The sequence below is a fragment of the Hyla sarda genome, chromosome 9 (genome assembly GCF_029499605.1).
Source record: "Hyla sarda isolate aHylSar1 chromosome 9, aHylSar1.hap1, whole genome shotgun sequence".
Lineage (NCBI taxonomy): Eukaryota > Metazoa > Chordata > Amphibia > Anura > Hylidae > Hyla > Hyla sarda.
The window spans coordinates 134,927,443-134,946,637 of NC_079197.1; the positions used below are offsets into that span (position 1 = coordinate 134,927,443).

Here is a 19,195-nt window from a genome sequence, read left to right on the forward strand (position 1 = left end):
ACAATCACGGCAAAAAAAGAAGAAAAGTAAAAAAGACCAGATTCACACATGGCGATTTTGATATTGTTTTCATGTTTTGATAAGCCAAAGCAAGAAGTGGGTCAAAAAAGGAAGGATATGTATAAAGAGTTTTATGTCGGTCTATTCCTGCGTTTAAGTCAAAAACTGCTTAAAGGGGTACACCGGTGAAAAACTTTTTTTTTTTTTTTTAAATCAACTGGTGCCAGAAAGTTAAACAGATTTGTAAATTACTTCTATTAAAACATCTTAATCCTTCCTGTACTTATTAGCTGCTGAATACTACAGTGGAAATTCTTTTCCGTTTGAAACACAGAGCTCTGTGCTGACATCATGACCCCAGTGCTCTCTGCTGACATCTCTGTCCATTTTAGGAACTGTCCAGAGTAAAAGGAAATCCCCATAGCAAACATATGCTGCTCTGGACAGTTCCTAAAATGGACAGAGATGTCAGCAGAGAGCACTGTGCTCATGATGTCAGCAGAGGGCTCTGTGTTTCAAAAAGAAAATAATTTCCGCTGTAGTATTCAGCAGCTAATAAGTACAGGAAGGATTAAGAATTTTTAATAGAAGTAATTTACAAATCTGTTTAACTTTCTGGCACCAGTTGAAAAGTTTTTCACCGGAGTACCCCTTTAATGGCTGACTGATCTGTGTGATGATGATGGGTCATTCTGAATTTCTTATCTCAATATGAGACATATGCAAAACAATCTTCTAATATGTTTCAGTACATTTTATGTGACAGTGATACATACAGTCTGATCTCTCAGTCTTTCCCCACGGATAAGGTAGTCTCGTTGGTGAGAGGTGTCTGTTCGTCGCACTTTGCAAATCATTACGTGACTGAGACCTCCTCCTCCCATAGGCACCCAGCCCCCACTAGAGTCGTCTCTGGACATCACCACTGCGCGGACTCTCACGATATAACTAAAAGAGAAGCAAAAAATAAATTAAAAAAAAGATAAAAGAGAAGCAGATGTTATACTCTGATAAGACAATGAAAACAACAAATCTTGATAGGATATTCCAGATTGTTCTATGCTATTTAAAAAAACAGTGTAAGGTCTCTTTCACACTAATATTGACTGTAGTGCGAGGCCGTCAGGGCCACCGGAGAGAACAGCGGGGAAAAAAAATACTGCTTGCGCCGTCTTTTTCTCCTCCTACTTCCCTTTTTACTATAATGGAGTCCATCGGGACCCGCTGTTGCCCGTTGTGCCCCGTCAAAATGATGGCCGTCAACTAAAAAAAAAAAAAAAATAAGAGTTTGACGGCCGTTCTTGACGGGGCGCAACGGCATTGTGAAAGAAGCCTTATGTGGATAATATCGGGTAGAACATACATATAGCCAATACTTTAGTTATTCCAATATCACTCAATACAGGAACCAACATCCACACACCCTCTAGAGGAGTGGTCTTCAACCTGCGGACCTCCAGATGTTGCAAAACTACAACTCCCAGCATGCCCGGACAGCCTTTGGCTGTCCGGGCATGCTGGGAGTTGTAGTTTTGCAATGTGATAGCCTGGAGGATGTAGGGTATGGTGAGTGTAGCTGTGCAGCAATTAAAGAGTGCTTGTTAACCCTTGCTATTCGTGACGCCAGGGTGTGGGGTCCTCAATAAAGCTTTTCCTACTGCCGCCCTTGCCAAGAGCGATAGGGAGGTAGATAAGAAGAATAGATTGTCCACAACCGGAGAGTTTCTGAAACAGCATTAACTTTTACTGAAGGTTTTCTGCAAGCTTCAATAATACAACAGTCTCTGAGAATAACAACGGCTTTCCTTGGAGATTGACAAAGGTTGGGACTTTAGCACTAAGAGTCTTTTAGTACTGTGCGTTGCTCCACTGGATTTAGGGGTTAGTTGAGGTCCAGTAGTCACGCTAGCATTAGCGGGGATTTAGATGTGAACTCACGGTTTCAGCTGAGGCCTAGCGTGTCTTTGAAAGTTGCGTAGAACCGTCCTGTTAGTCCGGCATCCACGAGAGCAGCAACCCAAGAGAGCGATAATTGGATGCAGCTCCCTTATATGGGTAGGGGCTGGACTAATGCTAATTGGTCCATACGGATGTCTATCACCATTACTGAGATTTGTGGGTAACATGTGACCCAAGGACCTCCTAAGGTCCTACAACATACCATAGAGGTGACTAGCATGGTCACATGACCAAAGGTCCTGCGACCCTGAACAAGATAAGTACTATACATTCCTATACAATACAGATATAATTATGAAATATATACATATGTATTAACATAAGAGAATTAGACTTAAGGAGAGGCGACTAGGGGCTTTCCCACCTGAGGAACCCTACCTGAACGTAGTTACTCTGACTTTGGGGACCTCTACACTAGGTACTGGATGCAATACTGTACCGGGACACCACAGCAACATCTGGAGGTCCGCAGGTTGAAGACCACTGCTCTAGAGGAATTCTGATGAAAGGTGCCAAATAGTACCACTGGCCATGCTGAGAGAGACATAACTGATCACTGATATGCGTCAAATTGATTTTTTCCAGAAGTACGACAAAATCAAACCTATATAAGTAGGGTATCATTTTAATCTTATGGACCTAGAGAATAAAGATAAGGTGTCATTTTTACCCAAAAATGCACTGCGTAGAAATGTAAGCCCCCAAAAGTTACAAAGTGGCATTTTTTCTTCAATTTTTCGCACTATGATTTTTTTTCCATTTTGCTGTAGATTTTTGGGTAAAATGACTGATGTCATTACAAAGTAGAATTGGTGGCGCAAAAAATAAGCCATTATATGCAAAATTGAAAGGGTTATTTTTTAAAGCTAAGGAGGAAAAAATGAAAGTGCAAAAACGGAAAAACGCTCAAACCTTAAGGGGTTAATGGAACTGTGAAGAGGTCCATAAATGATGGTATCAAATTTTCTTAATATATAATGCTGTATGTAGTTCCTTTACTCCTCTCTCCCCAGATGTAGCACTTTTGTTTCCACCCCAAAGCCTTGTTTTCCCGCTTTGTTTCATCACCTCCTTTCAGCTGCAGGGTTATTTCTCCCTAAACATTGGTTCTCTACCCTGTTTCCAGATAGAACATGGTGGATAGCAAAAGTGGATCAGAGATATTGGCCCTTATTTACTGAGAGTGTTGTGTAGGTTTCTTTGTGGGTTTTAATTCCCTACAATTTATTTTCCACGGTATTTACTAAGGTTTCCCTACATTTCCCCTCTTTCCCTACATTTTGCTTTTTTTGCACACGCTCTGATCTGTAGGGTTTTTCTCAGACATCCACCACATTTTATGTGGAAACCTTAGTAAATATGTTGGGTTTTTGTGAAAATGTCAGGAACACGCCCTTGGATGGACACGCCCCCTTTCTGGATTTCATAGCAAAATGGAGAGTTAGTCAGGAGTTTTTCAATTTTTCTGGTGCACAACCTGATAAAACATGTCAGAGTGGCAATAGTAAATGAGGGCCATTGTTTCGAGGAAATATCTCGCAGGGAAACCTGCTCTAGATTCTCTTTTCTTAAATAATGGCAACTCTGGCAGACCTTTAGAAATTTTCGCAGAGATTTTCCTTTACTTTCTTCCACTTTGTGACCTATAATTTACTTCACGGTGCCAACTCTCTAAAACAGTGTTTCCCAGCCAGGATGCCTCCAGATGTTGCAAAACTATAATTCCCAGCATGCTTAGACAGCCAAAGCTGGTCCTGCCTGCACTAGGTTTACAAGGTATTATGTGAGCACAAATGAAACAGCAGCAGCATAGGAGGGGTTACACTAAGCACTGAGCTGTTACTGTTGCTGCTAACAAGCTAAAGGGAGGTCCTACTGAAGCAGTGCCATGTAACCCCTTAACAACCAATCAATTTAGATTTTTTTCTCCTAACCTTCTAAAAGCACAGGCAAAACAAACTGGAACTGCTCGGAAATGTGCTGTCTCCATAGATGGCAATGCATTTCCAAGAGCATTTCACCAAGTCTAGTCTGGAATTTCCATGGTGGAAAGTCCACTGCAAAAATTCTGTAGTGTGAATGGAACTGCTGCCTACCATGTGGGGGACTTCTGCTGCCTACATAATTTGGGGGAACTGCTGCCTATCTAATGTGGGAGTAACTGCTGCCTATCTAATGTGGGGGAACTTCTGAATATCTAACGTGGGTGAACTTCTGCCTATGTATTGTGGGTGAACTTCTGCCTACCTAATGTGGGGGAACTGCTGCCTACCTAATGTGGGGGAACTGCTGCCTACCTGATGTGGGGGAACTGCTGCCTACCTAATGTGGGGGAACTGCTGCCTACCTGATGTGGGGGAACTGCTGCCTATCTAATGTGGGGGAACTGCTGCCTACCTAAATTGAGGGAACTGTTGCCTACCTAATGTGGGGGAATGGCTGCCTATCTAATGTGGGGAACTGCTGCCTACCTAATGTGGGGGAACTGCTGCCTACCTAATGTGGGGACTAACTAATAGGTGAAAGGGGGCTACCTACTAGCTACATAGCTTATATAGGGGTTTTAATACAGAGGACAGCTATCTGGGGGATTTACCTACAAGGGCAACTCTTTCTTGAGGGGCCCTACCTACTCGGGGCACCTATGTGATTGGGGGAACTACCTGAAAAACCCTGTCTACCTACAGGAGCAACCTAACTTCCTATTGGATGGGACTTACTGACTCTTTCCCAACCCACTTATTTACCCACTTTATTATGTGGGACGCCGAGGGGGCTATTATTACGATTTGGAGCATTATAGGTCTTAGAAAAATGCGGAGCCTGAAATTTTTTCCCCTGACATGTTCTGCAGAGAGGAGTCGTAGCTGGAAGAAATTATCATGGTGGTTTGAGCCAGGTGGGGAAGAAAAAGGAAAAAGACCGACTCAAATCAGAAGACATCACCTGATGTAATTGTATGTAATCACTTACAGTGGGGATCAAAAGTTTGGGCACCCCAGGTAAAAATTTGTATTAAGGTGCATAAAGAAGCCAAGGAAAGATGGAAAAATCTCCAAAAGGCATCAAATTACAGATTAGACATTCTTATGATATGTCAACAAAAGTTAGATTTTATTTCCATCATTTACACTTTCAAAATAACAGAAAACAAAAAAAATGGCGTCTGCAAAAGTTTGGGCACCCTGCAGAATTTATAGCATGCACTGCCCCCTTTGCAAAGCTGAGACCTGCCAGTGTCAAGGATTGTTCTCAATCATCATCTGGGAAGACCAGGTGATGTCAATCTCAAAGGTTTTAAATGCCCAGACTTATCTGACCTTGCCCCAACAATCAGCACCATGGGTTCTTCTAAGCAGTTGTCTAGAAATCTGAAACTGAAAATAGTTGATGCTCACAAAGCTGGAGAAGGCTATAAGAAGATAGCAAAACGTTTTAAGATGTCAATATCCTCTGTTCAGAATGTAATTAAGAAATGGCAGTCATCAGGAACAGTGGAAGTTAAAGCAAGATCTGGAAGACCAAGACAAATATCAGACAGAACAGCTCGCAGGATTGTGAGAAAAACAATTCAAAACCCATGTTTGACTGCACAATCCCTCCAGAAAGATCTGGCAGACACTGGAGTTGTGGTACACTATTCCACTATAAAGAGATACTTGTACAAATATGGTCTTCATGGAAGAGTCATCAGAAAAAAACCTCTTCTACATCCTCACCACAAAAATCAGCATTTGAACTTTGCAAATGAACATATAGACAAGCCTGATGCATTTTAGAAACAAGTTCTGTGGACTGATGAAGTTAAAATTGAACTTTTTGGACGGAATGAGCAAAGGTACGTTTGGAGAAGAAGGGGAACAGAATTTAATGAAAAGAACCTCTGTCCAACTGTTAAGCATGGGGGTGGGTCAATCATGCTTTGGGGTTGTATTGCAGCCAGTGGCACAGAGAACATCTCACGAGTAGAAGGAAAAATGGATTCAATAAAATGTCAGCAAATTTTGAATGCTAACTTGATGCCATCTTTGAAAAAGCTGAATTTAAAGAGAGGATGGCTTCTACAAATGGATAATGATCCTAAACCCACCTCGAAATCCACGGGGGATTACATCAAGAGGCGTAAACTGAAGGTTTTGCCATGGCCTTCACAATCTCCTGACCTCAACATAATTGAAAATCTATGGATAGACCTTAAAAGAGCAGTGCGTGACAGACAGCCCAGAAATCTCAAAGAACTGGAAGACTTTTGTAAGGAAGAATGGGCAAAGATGCCTCAAACAAGAATTGAAAGACTTGGCTGGCTACAAAAAGCGTTTACAAGCTGTGATACTTGCCAAAGGGGGCAGTACAAGATATTAACTCTGCAGGGTGCCCAAACTTTTGCAGACACCATTTTTTGTTTTCTGTTATTTTGAAAGTGTGAATGATGGAAATAAAATCAAACTTTTGTTGACATATTATAAGAATGTCTAATCTGTAATTTGATGCCTTTTGGAGATTTTTCCATCTTTCCTATGCTTCTTTATGCACATTAATACAAATTTTTACCTGGGGTGCCCAAACTTTTGATCCCCACTGTATATGGTCTGTAGTGGTAATGATGTGGGTTGTTGTCAGTCACCTGATATAACTATATGTAAACACATATACGGCCTATTGTGGTAATAATGGGGGATGTTGCCAGTAACCTGATATAACTGTATGTAATCTCTTATATGGTCTCTAGTGGTAATGATGGGGGTTGTTGTCAGTCACCTGATATAACTGTATGTAATCTCTTATATGGTCCGTAGTGGTAATGATGGGGGTTGTTTTCATTCACCTGATGTAACTGTATGTAATCTCTTATATGGTCTGTACTGGTAATGATGGGAGTTGTTGCTGTTAAAGGGAACCAATCAGTAGATTTTAGCATATATAACGCTAAAATCTTTATACACCCCATCCCCAGGGGACATTTTTGCCCCCAGTGCTGGTATGTATAAGTCCTCGCCCAGGGGACTACTTTCGGTGCCGCCGGGGGGACTTTATAACTTAATAACTTCACCATCCCTGGGGGGCAAAAACGATAACGATTTTAGCATATATGATGCATTGTCAAGCATTACATAAGCTAAAATCTGCTGATTGGTTCCCTTTAAAGAGGTATTCCCATTCTGCATGTGTGGGTGTAATGAGGGCATGGCTAGGGGTGTGGCTGAGGGTGTGATTAGTGGGCGTGGCTTGCCTCTCTTTGCTCTCAGCAAAAGTTGGGAGGTATAGGATTGTGTACTGAAAAATAATAAGTAAGTAATGGGGTAAGTAAGTGATTAGGTACCGAAATATTTTAGGATACATACTGTATACTAAAAAACTGTGGCGTACAGATCAAGTACTGAAAACCTATAAGAAAGAGATTGTGCAGCAACCCAGAGGAGTTTGTGAGCATAGTAACACTGGGGATATGTGCCTGCAGTAGCCTGGGCTTTGTAGTGTGCCCTGTTACAGTAATGCTTGCGGTTTTCGCAGGGTGGTCACATGTGTGCCCTGTTACAGTAATGCTTGCGGTTTTCGCAGGGTGGTCACATGTGTACCCTGTTACAGTAATGCTTGCGGTTTTCGCAGGGTGGTCACATGTGTACCCTGTTACAGTAATGCTTGTGGTTTTCGCAGGGTGGTCACATGTGTGCCCTGTTACAGTAATGCTTGTGGTTTTCGCAGGGTGGTCATATGTGTGCCCTGTTACAGTAATGCTTGCGGTTTTCGCAGGGTGGTCACATGTGTGCCCTGTTACAGTAATGCTTGCGGTTTTCGCAGGGTGGTCACATGTGTGCCCTGTTACAGTAATGCTTGCGGTTTTCGCAGGGTGGTCACATGTGTACCCTGTTACAGTAATGCTTGCGGTTTTCGCAGGGTGGTCACATGTGTACCCTGTTACAGTAATGCTTGTGGTTTTCGCAGGGTGGTCACATGTGTGCCCTGTTACAGTAATGCTTGTGGTTTTCGCAGGGTGGTCACATGTGTGCCCTGTTACAGTAATGCTTGCGGTTTTCGCAGGGTGGTCACATGTGTGCCCTGTTACAGTAATGCTTGCGGTTTTCGCAGGGTGGTCACATGTGTGCCCTCTGTTACAGTAATGCTTGCGGTTTTCGCAGGGTGGTCACATGTGTGCCCTGTTACAGTAATGCTTGCGGTTTTCGCAGGGTGGTCACATGTGTGCCCTGTTACAGTAATGCTTGCGGTTTTCGCAGGGTGGTCACATGTGTGCCCTGTTACAGTAATGCTTGCGGTTTTCGCAGGGTGGTCACATGTGTGCCCTGTTACAGTAATGCTTGCGGTTTTCGCAGGGTGGTCACATGTGTGCCCTGTTACAGTAATGCTTGCGGTTTTCGCAGGGTGGTCACATGTGTGCCCTGTTACAGTAATGCTTGCGGTTTTCGCAGGGTGGTCACATGTGTGCCCTGTTACAGTAATGCTTGCGGTTTTCGCAGGGTGGTCACATGTGTGCCCTGTTACAGTAATGCTTGCGGTTTTCGCAGGGTGGTCACATGTGTGCCCTGTTACAGTAATGCTTGCCGTTTTCGCAGGGTGGTCACATGTGTGCCCTGTTACAGTAATGCTTGCCGTTTTCGCAGGGTGGTCACATGTGTGCCCTGTTACAGTAATGCTTGCGGTTTTCGCAGGGTGGTCACATGTGTGCCCTGTTACAGTAATGCTTGCAGTTTTCGCAGGGTGGTCACATGTGTGCCCTGTTACAGTAATGCTTGCGGTTTTCGCAGGGTGGTCACATGTGTGCCCTGTTACAGTAATGCTTGCTGTTTTCGCAGGGTGGTCACATGTGTGCCCTGTTACAGTAATGCTTGCGGTTTTCGCCGGGTGGTCACATGTGTGCCCTGTTACAGTAATGCTTGCGGTTTTCGCCGGGTGGTCACATGTGTGCCCTGTTACAGTAATGCTTGCGGTTTTTGCAGGGTGGTCACATGTGTGCCCTGTTACAGTAATGCTTGCGGTTTTCGCAGGGTGGTCACATGTGTGCCCTGTTACAGTAATGCTTGCGGTTTTCGCCGGGTGGTCACATGTGTGCCCTGTTACAGTAATGCTTGCGGTTTTCGCAGGGTGGTCACATGTGTGCCCTGTTACAGTAATGCTTGCGGTTTTCGCAGGGTGATCACATGTGTGCCCTGTTACAGTAATGCTTGCGGTTTTCGCAGGGTGATCACATGTGTGCCCTGTTACAGTAATGCTTGTGGTTTTCGCAGGGTGGTCACATGTGTGCCCTGTTACAGTAATGCTTGTGGTTTTCGCAGGGTGGTCACATGTGTGCCCTGTTACAGTAATGCTTGCGGTTTTCGCAGGGTGGTCACATGTGTGCCCTGTCACAGTAATGCTTGCGTTTTTCGCAGGGTGGTCACATGTGTGCCCTCTGTTACAGTAATGCTTGCGGTTTTCGCAGGGTGGTCACATGTGTGCCCTGTTACAGTAATGCTTGCGGTTTTCGCAGGGTGGTCACATGTGTGCCCTGTTACAGTAATGCTTGCGGTTTTCGCAGGGTGGTCACATGTGTGCCCTGTTACAGTAATGCTTGCAGTTTTCGCAGGGTGGTCACATGTGTGCCCTGTTACAGTAATGCTTGCGGTTTTCGCAGGGTGGTCACATGTGTGCCCTGTTACAGTAATGCTTGCAGTTTTCGCAGGGTGGTCACGTGTGCCCTGTTACAGTAATGCTTGCTGTTTTCGCAGGGTGGTCACATGTGTGCCCTGTTACAGTAATGCTTGCGGTTTTCGCAGGGTGGTCACATGTGTGCCCTGTTACAGTAATGCTTGTGGTTTTCGCAGGGTGGTCATATGTGTGCCCTGTTACAGTAATGCTTGCGGTTTTCGCAGGGTGGTCACATGTGTGCCCTGTTACAGTAATGCTTGCGGTTTTCGCAGGGTGGTCACATGTGTGCCCTGTTACAGTAATGCTTGCGGTTTTCGCAGGGTGGTCACATGTGTACCCTGTTACAGTAATGCTTGCGGTTTTCGCAGGGTGGTCACATGTGTACCCTGTTACAGTAATGCTTGTGGTTTTCGCAGGGTGGTCACATGTGTGCCCTGTTACAGTAATGCTTGTGGTTTTCGCAGGGTGGTCACATGTGTGCCCTGTTACAGTAATGCTTGCGGTTTTCGCAGGGTGGTCACATGTGTGCCCTGTTACAGTAATGCTTGCGGTTTTCGCAGGGTGGTCACATGTGTGCCCTCTGTTACAGTAATGCTTGCGGTTTTCGCAGGGTGGTCACATGTGTGCCCTGTTACAGTAATGCTTGCGGTTTTCGCAGGGTGGTCACATGTGTGCCCTGTTACAGTAATGCTTGCGGTTTTCGCAGGGTGGTCACATGTGTGCCCTGTTACAGTAATGCTTGCGGTTTTCGCAGGGTGGTCACATGTGTGCCCTGTTACAGTAATGCTTGCGGTTTTCGCAGGGTGGTCACATGTGTGCCCTGTTACAGTAATGCTTGCGGTTTTCGCAGGGTGGTCACATGTGTGCCCTGTTACAGTAATGCTTGCGGTTTTCGCAGGGTGGTCACATGTGTGCCCTGTTACAGTAATGCTTGCGGTTTTCGCAGGGTGGTCACATGTGTGCCCTGTTACAGTAATGCTTGCGGTTTTCGCAGGGTGGTCACATGTGTGCCCTGTTACAGTAATGCTTGCCGTTTTCGCAGGGTGGTCACATGTGTGCCCTGTTACAGTAATGCTTGCCGTTTTCGCAGGGTGGTCACATGTGTGCCCTGTTACAGTAATGCTTGCGGTTTTCGCAGGGTGGTCACATGTGTGCCCTGTTACAGTAATGCTTGCAGTTTTCGCAGGGTGGTCACATGTGTGCCCTGTTACAGTAATGCTTGCGGTTTTCGCAGGGTGGTCACATGTGTGCCCTGTTACAGTAATGCTTGCTGTTTTCGCAGGGTGGTCACATGTGTGCCCTGTTACAGTAATGCTTGCGGTTTTCGCCGGGTGGTCACATGTGTGCCCTGTTACAGTAATGCTTGCGGTTTTCGCCGGGTGGTCACATGTGTGCCCTGTTACAGTAATGCTTGCGGTTTTTGCAGGGTGGTCACATGTGTGCCCTGTTACAGTAATGCTTGCGGTTTTCGCAGGGTGGTCACATGTGTGCCCTGTTACAGTAATGCTTGCGGTTTTCGCCGGGTGGTCACATGTGTGCCCTGTTACAGTAATGCTTGCGGTTTTCGCAGGGTGGTCACATGTGTGCCCTGTTACAGTAATGCTTGCGGTTTTCGCAGGGTGATCACATGTGTGCCCTGTTACAGTAATGCTTGCGGTTTTCGCAGGGTGATCACATGTGTGCCCTGTTACAGTAATGCTTGTGGTTTTCGCAGGGTGGTCACATGTGTGCCCTGTTACAGTAATGCTTGCGGTTTTCGCAGGGTGGTCACATGTGTGCCCTGTCACAGTAATGCTTGCGTTTTTCGCAGGGTGGTCACATGTGTGCCCTCTGTTACAGTAATGCTTGCGGTTTTCGCAGGGTGGTCACATGTGTGCCCTGTTACAGTAATGCTTGCGGTTTTCGCAGGGTGGTCACATGTGTGCCCTGTTACAGTAATGCTTGCGGTTTTCGCAGGGTGGTCACATGTGTGCCCTCTGTTACAGTAATGCTTGCGGTTTTCGCAGGGTGGTCACATGTGTGCCCTGTTACAGTAATGCTTGCGGTTTTCGCAGGGTGGTCACATGTGTGCCCTGTTACAGTAATGCTTGCGGTTTTCGCAGGGTGGTCACATGTGTGCCCTGTTACAGTAATGCTTGCGGTTTTCGCAGGGTGGTCACATGTGTACCCTGTTACAGTAATGCTTGCGGTTTTCGCAGGGTGGTCACATGTGTACCCTGTTACAGTAATGCTTGTGGTTTTCGCAGGGTGGTCACATGTGTGCCCTGTTACAGTAATGCTTGTGGTTTTCGCAGGGTGGTCATATGTGTGCCCTGTTACAGTAATGCTTGCGGTTTTCGCAGGGTGGTCACATGTGTGCCCTGTTACAGTAATGCTTGCGGTTTTCGCAGGGTGGTCACATGTGTGCCCTGTTACAGTAATGCTTGCGGTTTTCGCAGGGTGGTCACATGTGTACCCTGTTACAGTAATGCTTGCGGTTTTCGCAGGGTGGTCACATGTGTACCCTGTTACAGTAATGCTTGTGGTTTTCGCAGGGTGGTCACATGTGTGCCCTGTTACAGTAATGCTTGTGGTTTTCGCAGGGTGGTCACATGTGTGCCCTGTTACAGTAATGCTTGCGGTTTTCGCAGGGTGGTCACATGTGTGCCCTGTTACAGTAATGCTTGCGGTTTTCGCAGGGTGGTCACATGTGTGCCCTCTGTTACAGTAATGCTTGCGGTTTTCGCAGGGTGGTCACATGTGTGCCCTGTTACAGTAATGCTTGCGGTTTTCGCAGGGTGGTCACATGTGTGCCCTGTTACAGTAATGCTTGCGGTTTTCGCAGGGTGGTCACATGTGTGCCCTGTTACAGTAATGCTTGCGGTTTTCGCAGGGTGGTCACATGTGTGCCCTGTTACAGTAATGCTTGCGGTTTTCGCAGGGTGGTCACATGTGTGCCCTGTTACAGTAATGCTTGCGGTTTTCGCAGGGTGGTCACATGTGTGCCCTGTTACAGTAATGCTTGCGGTTTTCGCAGGGTGGTCACATGTGTGCCCTGTTACAGTAATGCTTGCGGTTTTCGCAGGGTGGTCACATGTGTGCCCTGTTACAGTAATGCTTGCGGTTTTCGCAGGGTGGTCACATGTGTGCCCTGTTACAGTAATGCTTGCGGTTTTCGCAGGGTGGTCACATGTGTGCCCTGTTACAGTAATGCTTGCGGTTTTCGCAGGGTGGTCACATGTGTGCCCTGTTACAGTAATGCTTGCCGTTTTCGCAGGGTGGTCACATGTGTGCCCTGTTACAGTAATGCTTGCCGTTTTCGCAGGGTGGTCACATGTGTGCCCTGTTACAGTAATGCTTGCGGTTTTCGCAGGGTGGTCACATGTGTGCCCTGTTACAGTAATGCTTGCAGTTTTCGCAGGGTGGTCACATGTGTGCCCTGTTACAGTAATGCTTGCGGTTTTCGCAGGGTGGTCACATGTGTGCCCTGTTACAGTAATGCTTGCTGTTTTCGCAGGGTGGTCACATGTGTGCCCTGTTACAGTAATGCTTGCGGTTTTCGCCGGGTGGTCACATGTGTGCCCTGTTACAGTAATGCTTGCGGTTTTCGCCGGGTGGTCACATGTGTGCCCTGTTACAGTAATGCTTGCGGTTTTTGCAGGGTGGTCACATGTGTGCCCTGTTACAGTAATGCTTGCGGTTTTCGCAGGGTGGTCACATGTGTGCCCTGTTACAGTAATGCTTGCGGTTTTCGCCGGGTGGTCACATGTGTGCCCTGTTACAGTAATGCTTGCGGTTTTCGCAGGGTGGTCACATGTGTGCCCTGTTACAGTAATGCTTGCGGTTTTCGCAGGGTGATCACATGTGTGCCCTGTTACAGTAATGCTTGCGGTTTTCGCAGGGTGATCACATGTGTGCCCTGTTACAGTAATGCTTGTGGTTTTCGCAGGGTGGTCACATGTGTGCCCTGTTACAGTAATGCTTGTGGTTTTCGCAGGGTGGTCACATGTGTGCCCTGTTACAGTAATGCTTGCGGTTTTCGCAGGGTGGTCACATGTGTGCCCTGTCACAGTAATGCTTGCGTTTTTCGCAGGGTGGTCACATGTGTGCCCTCTGTTACAGTAATGCTTGCGGTTTTCGCAGGGTGGTCACATGTGTGCCCTGTTACAGTAATGCTTGCGGTTTTCGCAGGGTGGTCACATGTGTGCCCTGTTACAGTAATGCTTGCGGTTTTCGCAGGGTGGTCACATGTGTGCCCTGTTACAGTAATGCTTGCAGTTTTCGCAGGGTGGTCACATGTGTGCCCTGTTACAGTAATGCTTGCGGTTTTCGCAGGGTGGTCACATGTGTGCCCTGTTACAGTAATGCTTGCAGTTTTCGCAGGGTGGTCACGTGTGCCCTGTTACAGTAATGCTTGCTGTTTTCGCAGGGTGGTCACATGTGTGCCCTGTTACAGTAATGCTTGCGGTTTTCGCAGGGTGGTCACATGTGTGCCCTGTTACAGTAATGCTTGCGGTTTTCGCAGGGTGGTCATATGTGTGCCCTGTTACAGTAATGCTTGCGGTTTTCGCAGGGTGGTCACATGTGTGCCCTGTTACAGTAATGCTTGCGGTTTTCGCAGGGTGGTCACATGTGTGCCCTGTTACAGTAATGCTTGCGGTTTTCGCAGGGTGGTCACATGTGTACCCTGTTACAGTAATGCTTGCGGTTTTCGCAGGGTGGTCACATGTGTACCCTGTTACAGTAATGCTTGTGGTTTTCGCAGGGTGGTCACATGTGTGCCCTGTTACAGTAATGCTTGTGGTTTTCGCAGGGTGGTCACATGTGTGCCCTGTTACAGTAATGCTTGCGGTTTTCGCAGGGTGGTCACATGTGTGCCCTGTTACAGTAATGCTTGCGGTTTTCGCAGGGTGGTCACATGTGTGCCCTCTGTTACAGTAATGCTTGCGGTTTTCGCAGGGTGGTCACATGTGTGCCCTGTTACAGTAATGCTTGCGGTTTTCGCAGGGTGGTCACATGTGTGCCCTGTTACAGTAATGCTTGCGGTTTTCGCAGGGTGGTCACATGTGTGCCCTGTTACAGTAATGCTTGCGGTTTTCGCAGGGTGGTCACATGTGTGCCCTGTTACAGTAATGCTTGCGGTTTTCGCAGGGTGGTCACATGTGTGCCCTGTTACAGTAATGCTTGCGGTTTTCGCAGGGTGGTCACATGTGTGCCCTGTTACAGTAATGCTTGCGGTTTTCGCAGGGTGGTCACATGTGTGCCCTGTTACAGTAATGCTTGCGGTTTTCGCAGGGTGGTCACATGTGTGCCCTGTTACAGTAATGCTTGCGGTTTTCGCAGGGTGGTCACATGTGTGCCCTGTTACAGTAATGCTTGCCGTTTTCGCAGGGTGGTCACATGTGTGCCCTGTTACAGTAATGCTTGCCGTTTTCGCAGGGTGGTCACATGTGTGCCCTGTTACAGTAATGCTTGCGGTTTTCGCAGGGTGGTCACATGTGTGCCCTGTTACAGTAATGCTTGCAGTTTTCGCAGGGTGGTCACATGTGTGCCCTGTTACAGTAATGCTTGCGGTTTTCGCAGGGTGGTCACATGTGTGCCCTGTTACAGTAATGCTTGCTGTTTTCGCAGGGTGGTCACATGTGTGCCCTGTTACAGTAATGCTTGCGGTTTTCGCCGGGTGGTCACATGTGTGCCCTGTTACAGTAATGCTTGCGGTTTTCGCCGGGTGGTCACATGTGTGCCCTGTTACAGTAATGCTTGCGGTTTTTGCAGGGTGGTCACATGTGTGCCCTGTTACAGTAATGCTTGCGGTTTTCGCAGGGTGGTCACATGTGTGCCCTGTTACAGTAATGCTTGCGGTTTTCGCCGGGTGGTCACATGTGTGCCCTGTTACAGTAATGCTTGCGGTTTTCGCAGGGTGGTCACATGTGTGCCCTGTTACAGTAATGCTTGCGGTTTTCGCAGGGTGATCACATGTGTGCCCTGTTACAGTAATGCTTGCGGTTTTCGCAGGGTGATCACATGTGTGCCCTGTTACAGTAATGCTTGTGGTTTTCGCAGGGTGGTCACATGTGTGCCCTGTTACAGTAATGCTTGTGGTTTTCGCAGGGTGGTCACATGTGTGCCCTGTTACAGTAATGCTTGCGGTTTTCGCAGGGTGGTCACATGTGTGCCCTGTCACAGTAATGCTTGCGTTTTTCGCAGGGTGGTCACATGTGTGCCCTCTGTTACAGTAATGCTTGCGGTTTTCGCAGGGTGGTCACATGTGTGCCCTGTTACAGTAATGCTTGCGGTTTTCGCAGGGTGGTCACATGTGTGCCCTGTTACAGTAATGCTTGCGGTTTTCGCAGGGTGGTCACATGTGTGCCCTGTTACAGTAATGCTTGCAGTTTTCGCAGGGTGGTCACATGTGTGCCCTGTTACAGTAATGCTTGCGGTTTTCGCAGGGTGGTCACATGTGTGCCCTGTTACAGTAATGCTTGCAGTTTTCGCAGGGTGGTCACGTGTGCCCTGTTACAGTAATGCTTGCTGTTTTCGCAGGGTGGTCACATGTGTGCCCTGTTACAGTAATGCTTGCGGTTTTCGCAGGGTGGTCACATGTGTGCCCTGTTACAGTAATGCTTGCGGTTTTCGCAGGGTGGTCACATGTGTGCCCTGTTACAGTAATGCTTGCGGTTTTCGCAGGGTGGTCACATGTGTGCCCTGTTACAGTAATGCTTGCGGTTTTCGCAGGGTGGTCACATGTGTGCCCTGTTACAGTAATGCTTGCGGTTTTCGCAGGGTGGTCACATGTGTGCCCTGTTACAGTAATGCTTGCGGTTTTCGCAGGGTGGTCACATGTTAGGTGAAAATACACCATTCTGTGTGTTGAAAAAAACTGGCACTCAAGTAAGAAATAACGCAATAAACAAAAAACATAGTAGATGTGGGGTTTAATCATTTCTATTGACTCCGGCCTAACATGTGGATGCAGCATTTTGTCACAAGAAAGCACAATGCATTCTTCACAGTGTTTTTTAAGGCATTTGCCTGGAAAAACACTTTTTTCTGAAACCATCCTATGGCTTCCTTCCTTCAGACACAAATTTTGTTCAGTGTTTTTTTGGCCACTTCTTATTCTGCTTCATAATGCAGATTTTGTGGTGTTTTTCTTATTACAAGTCATGTGACTCAAGAATTTCTATTGGAGAATGTGAAGACAAAATGCCAGAAAAAAACACCCACACATATTTGCACATGAGTTTTTTTTTTCTGGCATTTTTTTTAACCTTTTATAGAGGTATATAGGAGGAGAAATGCAACAAAATCAGAAAATACATCTTTGCTGGAGCATGCCCTGATTTTCCATAAGTGCCATGGATGCAAAAACCCACTAAGAATAAAAATAAAAAACAACACCACAAACAAAAGCGTTTGGCATTTTTATATTTCCTAATAGACTCCCAGCTGTTATCTGGTCACAGTATTTTGGCCCAAAATAACACAAAATAATGTGCCGACAATTGTGCTTTTCCAGTGTTTTTACATGGCTCTGTGTACTTTTTTGCCATACATTATATGACATTAGCATTAGGCTCTTTTCACACTTTTAGCAATGTCTGGTAGGGGTATACAAAGGGTAACTGCTGTATAGAGGCTCCTAATGTATACTGTGCATATTTATTTCATTATAAACTAAAAAAAAACAAAGTGCTGCAGAGGCATAATGTTGAGCTATTAGACCACAATGCAAAGTCTCCAGCCCCCAACGACAATGTACCATTAAAGGGTACCTCTCATCAAATAAACTTTTGATATATTTTAGATTAATGAATGTTGAATAACTTTCCAATAGCATGTTAATGAAAAATATGCTTCTTTCTATTGTATTTTTCCCAATCAGTCCTGTCAGCAAGCATTTCTGACTCATGCTGGAGTCCTAAACACTCAGAGCTGCCAGCCTGCTTTGTTCACAGCCAAACAGGCTGTGAACAAAGCAGGCTGGCAGCTCTGAGTGTTCTCCTTTGTGAACAAAGCAGACTGGCAGCTCGTAGTGTTTAGGACTCCAGCATGAGTCTGAAATGCTTGCTGCCAGGACTGGTAGGGAGACCCCTAGTGGTCATTTCTTCAAAGTGGAAAATTAAACAGAAAGAAGCATATTTTTTTAATAACATGCAATTGTAAAGTTATTCTGCATACATTAATCTATAATATATCAAAAGTTTTTTTGATTAGAGGTACCCTTTAATAATACTGTAATCTTCCTAACTTGCAGAGGGTCCCTCAGGCACCCGGGCTGGGTGCAACTGCTACCTCTGCAACCTCTATAGCTCTGCCCCTGAGTAGCTGCCTAACACATGTTAAGCCACTTATCTTGTGAAGAGAGTTACCATATACATGAGATTGATGTTGGATCCACTGACTAAGTTTATGGTCAGTCTTGTGGAAGACCAGATGGCTGGGATAAGACTTTTTTGTTATATGTTCTCTTAGGTTTTTCTCCAGCCACAAAGTCTTATACAGCTTAATTGCGTAGAGCAAGTTAAAACATAAAAAAAAAAAAAAAATGATATATATATATATATATATATATATAAATATAAAATACCAGTAATATGGCTACTAGTACTTAGCTGACAGAAGGGCCAGATTAATGTAGGGTCTGATAAGCTGCAGCAACAGGCCACTACCTAAAAATAGGCCCAGCTGGATGGGAAAAAAAGGATGATTTTTTTCCTAGGTGTGTTGGCAGCTGCCGCTGATCACTGTTATAAAGTGGCCATGCCCAAGTTGCTGATCCTAAACAGGCAGCCAGCACCATGGACACTTTAAATCAGTGAACTGCGGTGGCTGCTTGGACTCAGGAGTGACTCCCCTGACATTGCGCCGAGGAGCCATGCAGGAGGATGTCACTGGTCAGTGCACTGCGCGGAGAAGGATGTCCCCTAAACACTGGTCAGTGCACTGCACGGAGAAGGACGTCGCCTAAACACTGGTCAGTGCACTGCACGGAGAAGGATGTCCCCTAAACACTGGTCAGTGCACTGCACGGAGAAGGATGTCCCCTAAACACTGGTCAGTGCACTGCACGGAGAAGGACGTTACCTAAACACTGGTCAGTGCACTGCGCGGAGTAGGACGTCCCCTAAACACTGGTCAGTGCACTGCGTGGAGAAGGACGTCCCCTAAACACTGGTCAGTGCACTGCACGGAGAAGGACGTTGCCTAAACACTGGTCAGTGCACTGCACGGAGTAGGACGTCCCCTAAACACTGGTCAGTGCACTGCGTGGAGAAGGACGTCCCCTAAACACTGGTCAGTGCACATGGAGTGATAAAGGGAGGGGGGATTAACATGGTACAGTTGAGGATGAAGGGGTGAATAAAATGGCACAGGGGGCGATCAGGAGAGCGATGATGGGACACAGGGGTAATAAAGGAAGGGGGGATTGAAATTGCACAGGGGAGGATAAAGCAGGGACTGAAATGGCACAGTAGAGAGAAAGGGGGAGGAATAAAAAGGCACAGAGGATGATAAGGTGGGGGGGGGGGGGTGAAATTGCAAAGGGGGTATCAGCCACATTTGTAATGCTGATATTGATATTTAAGATATTATATAAGTCTACTATTGTGCC

At 46.3% G+C, this 19,195-nt stretch overlaps 1 protein-coding gene across 4 annotated transcripts in view; it reads right to left on the reverse strand.

Annotated features, from left to right (window-relative positions):
- Positions 1 to 19,195, reverse strand: part of LOC130291408 (sprouty-related, EVH1 domain-containing protein 2-like) — a 61,043-nt gene that overhangs the window by 9,369 nt on the left and 32,479 nt on the right. For all 4 annotated transcript variants that reach the window (XM_056540121.1, XM_056540119.1, XM_056540122.1 and 1 more), the window contains exon 2: positions 777 to 948. In XM_056540121.1, the coding sequence (XP_056396096.1) occupies positions 777 to 920 (144 nt within the window). In that variant the 5' untranslated portion in view covers positions 921 to 948. The remainder of the gene's footprint in view (positions 1 to 776; positions 949 to 19,195) is intronic.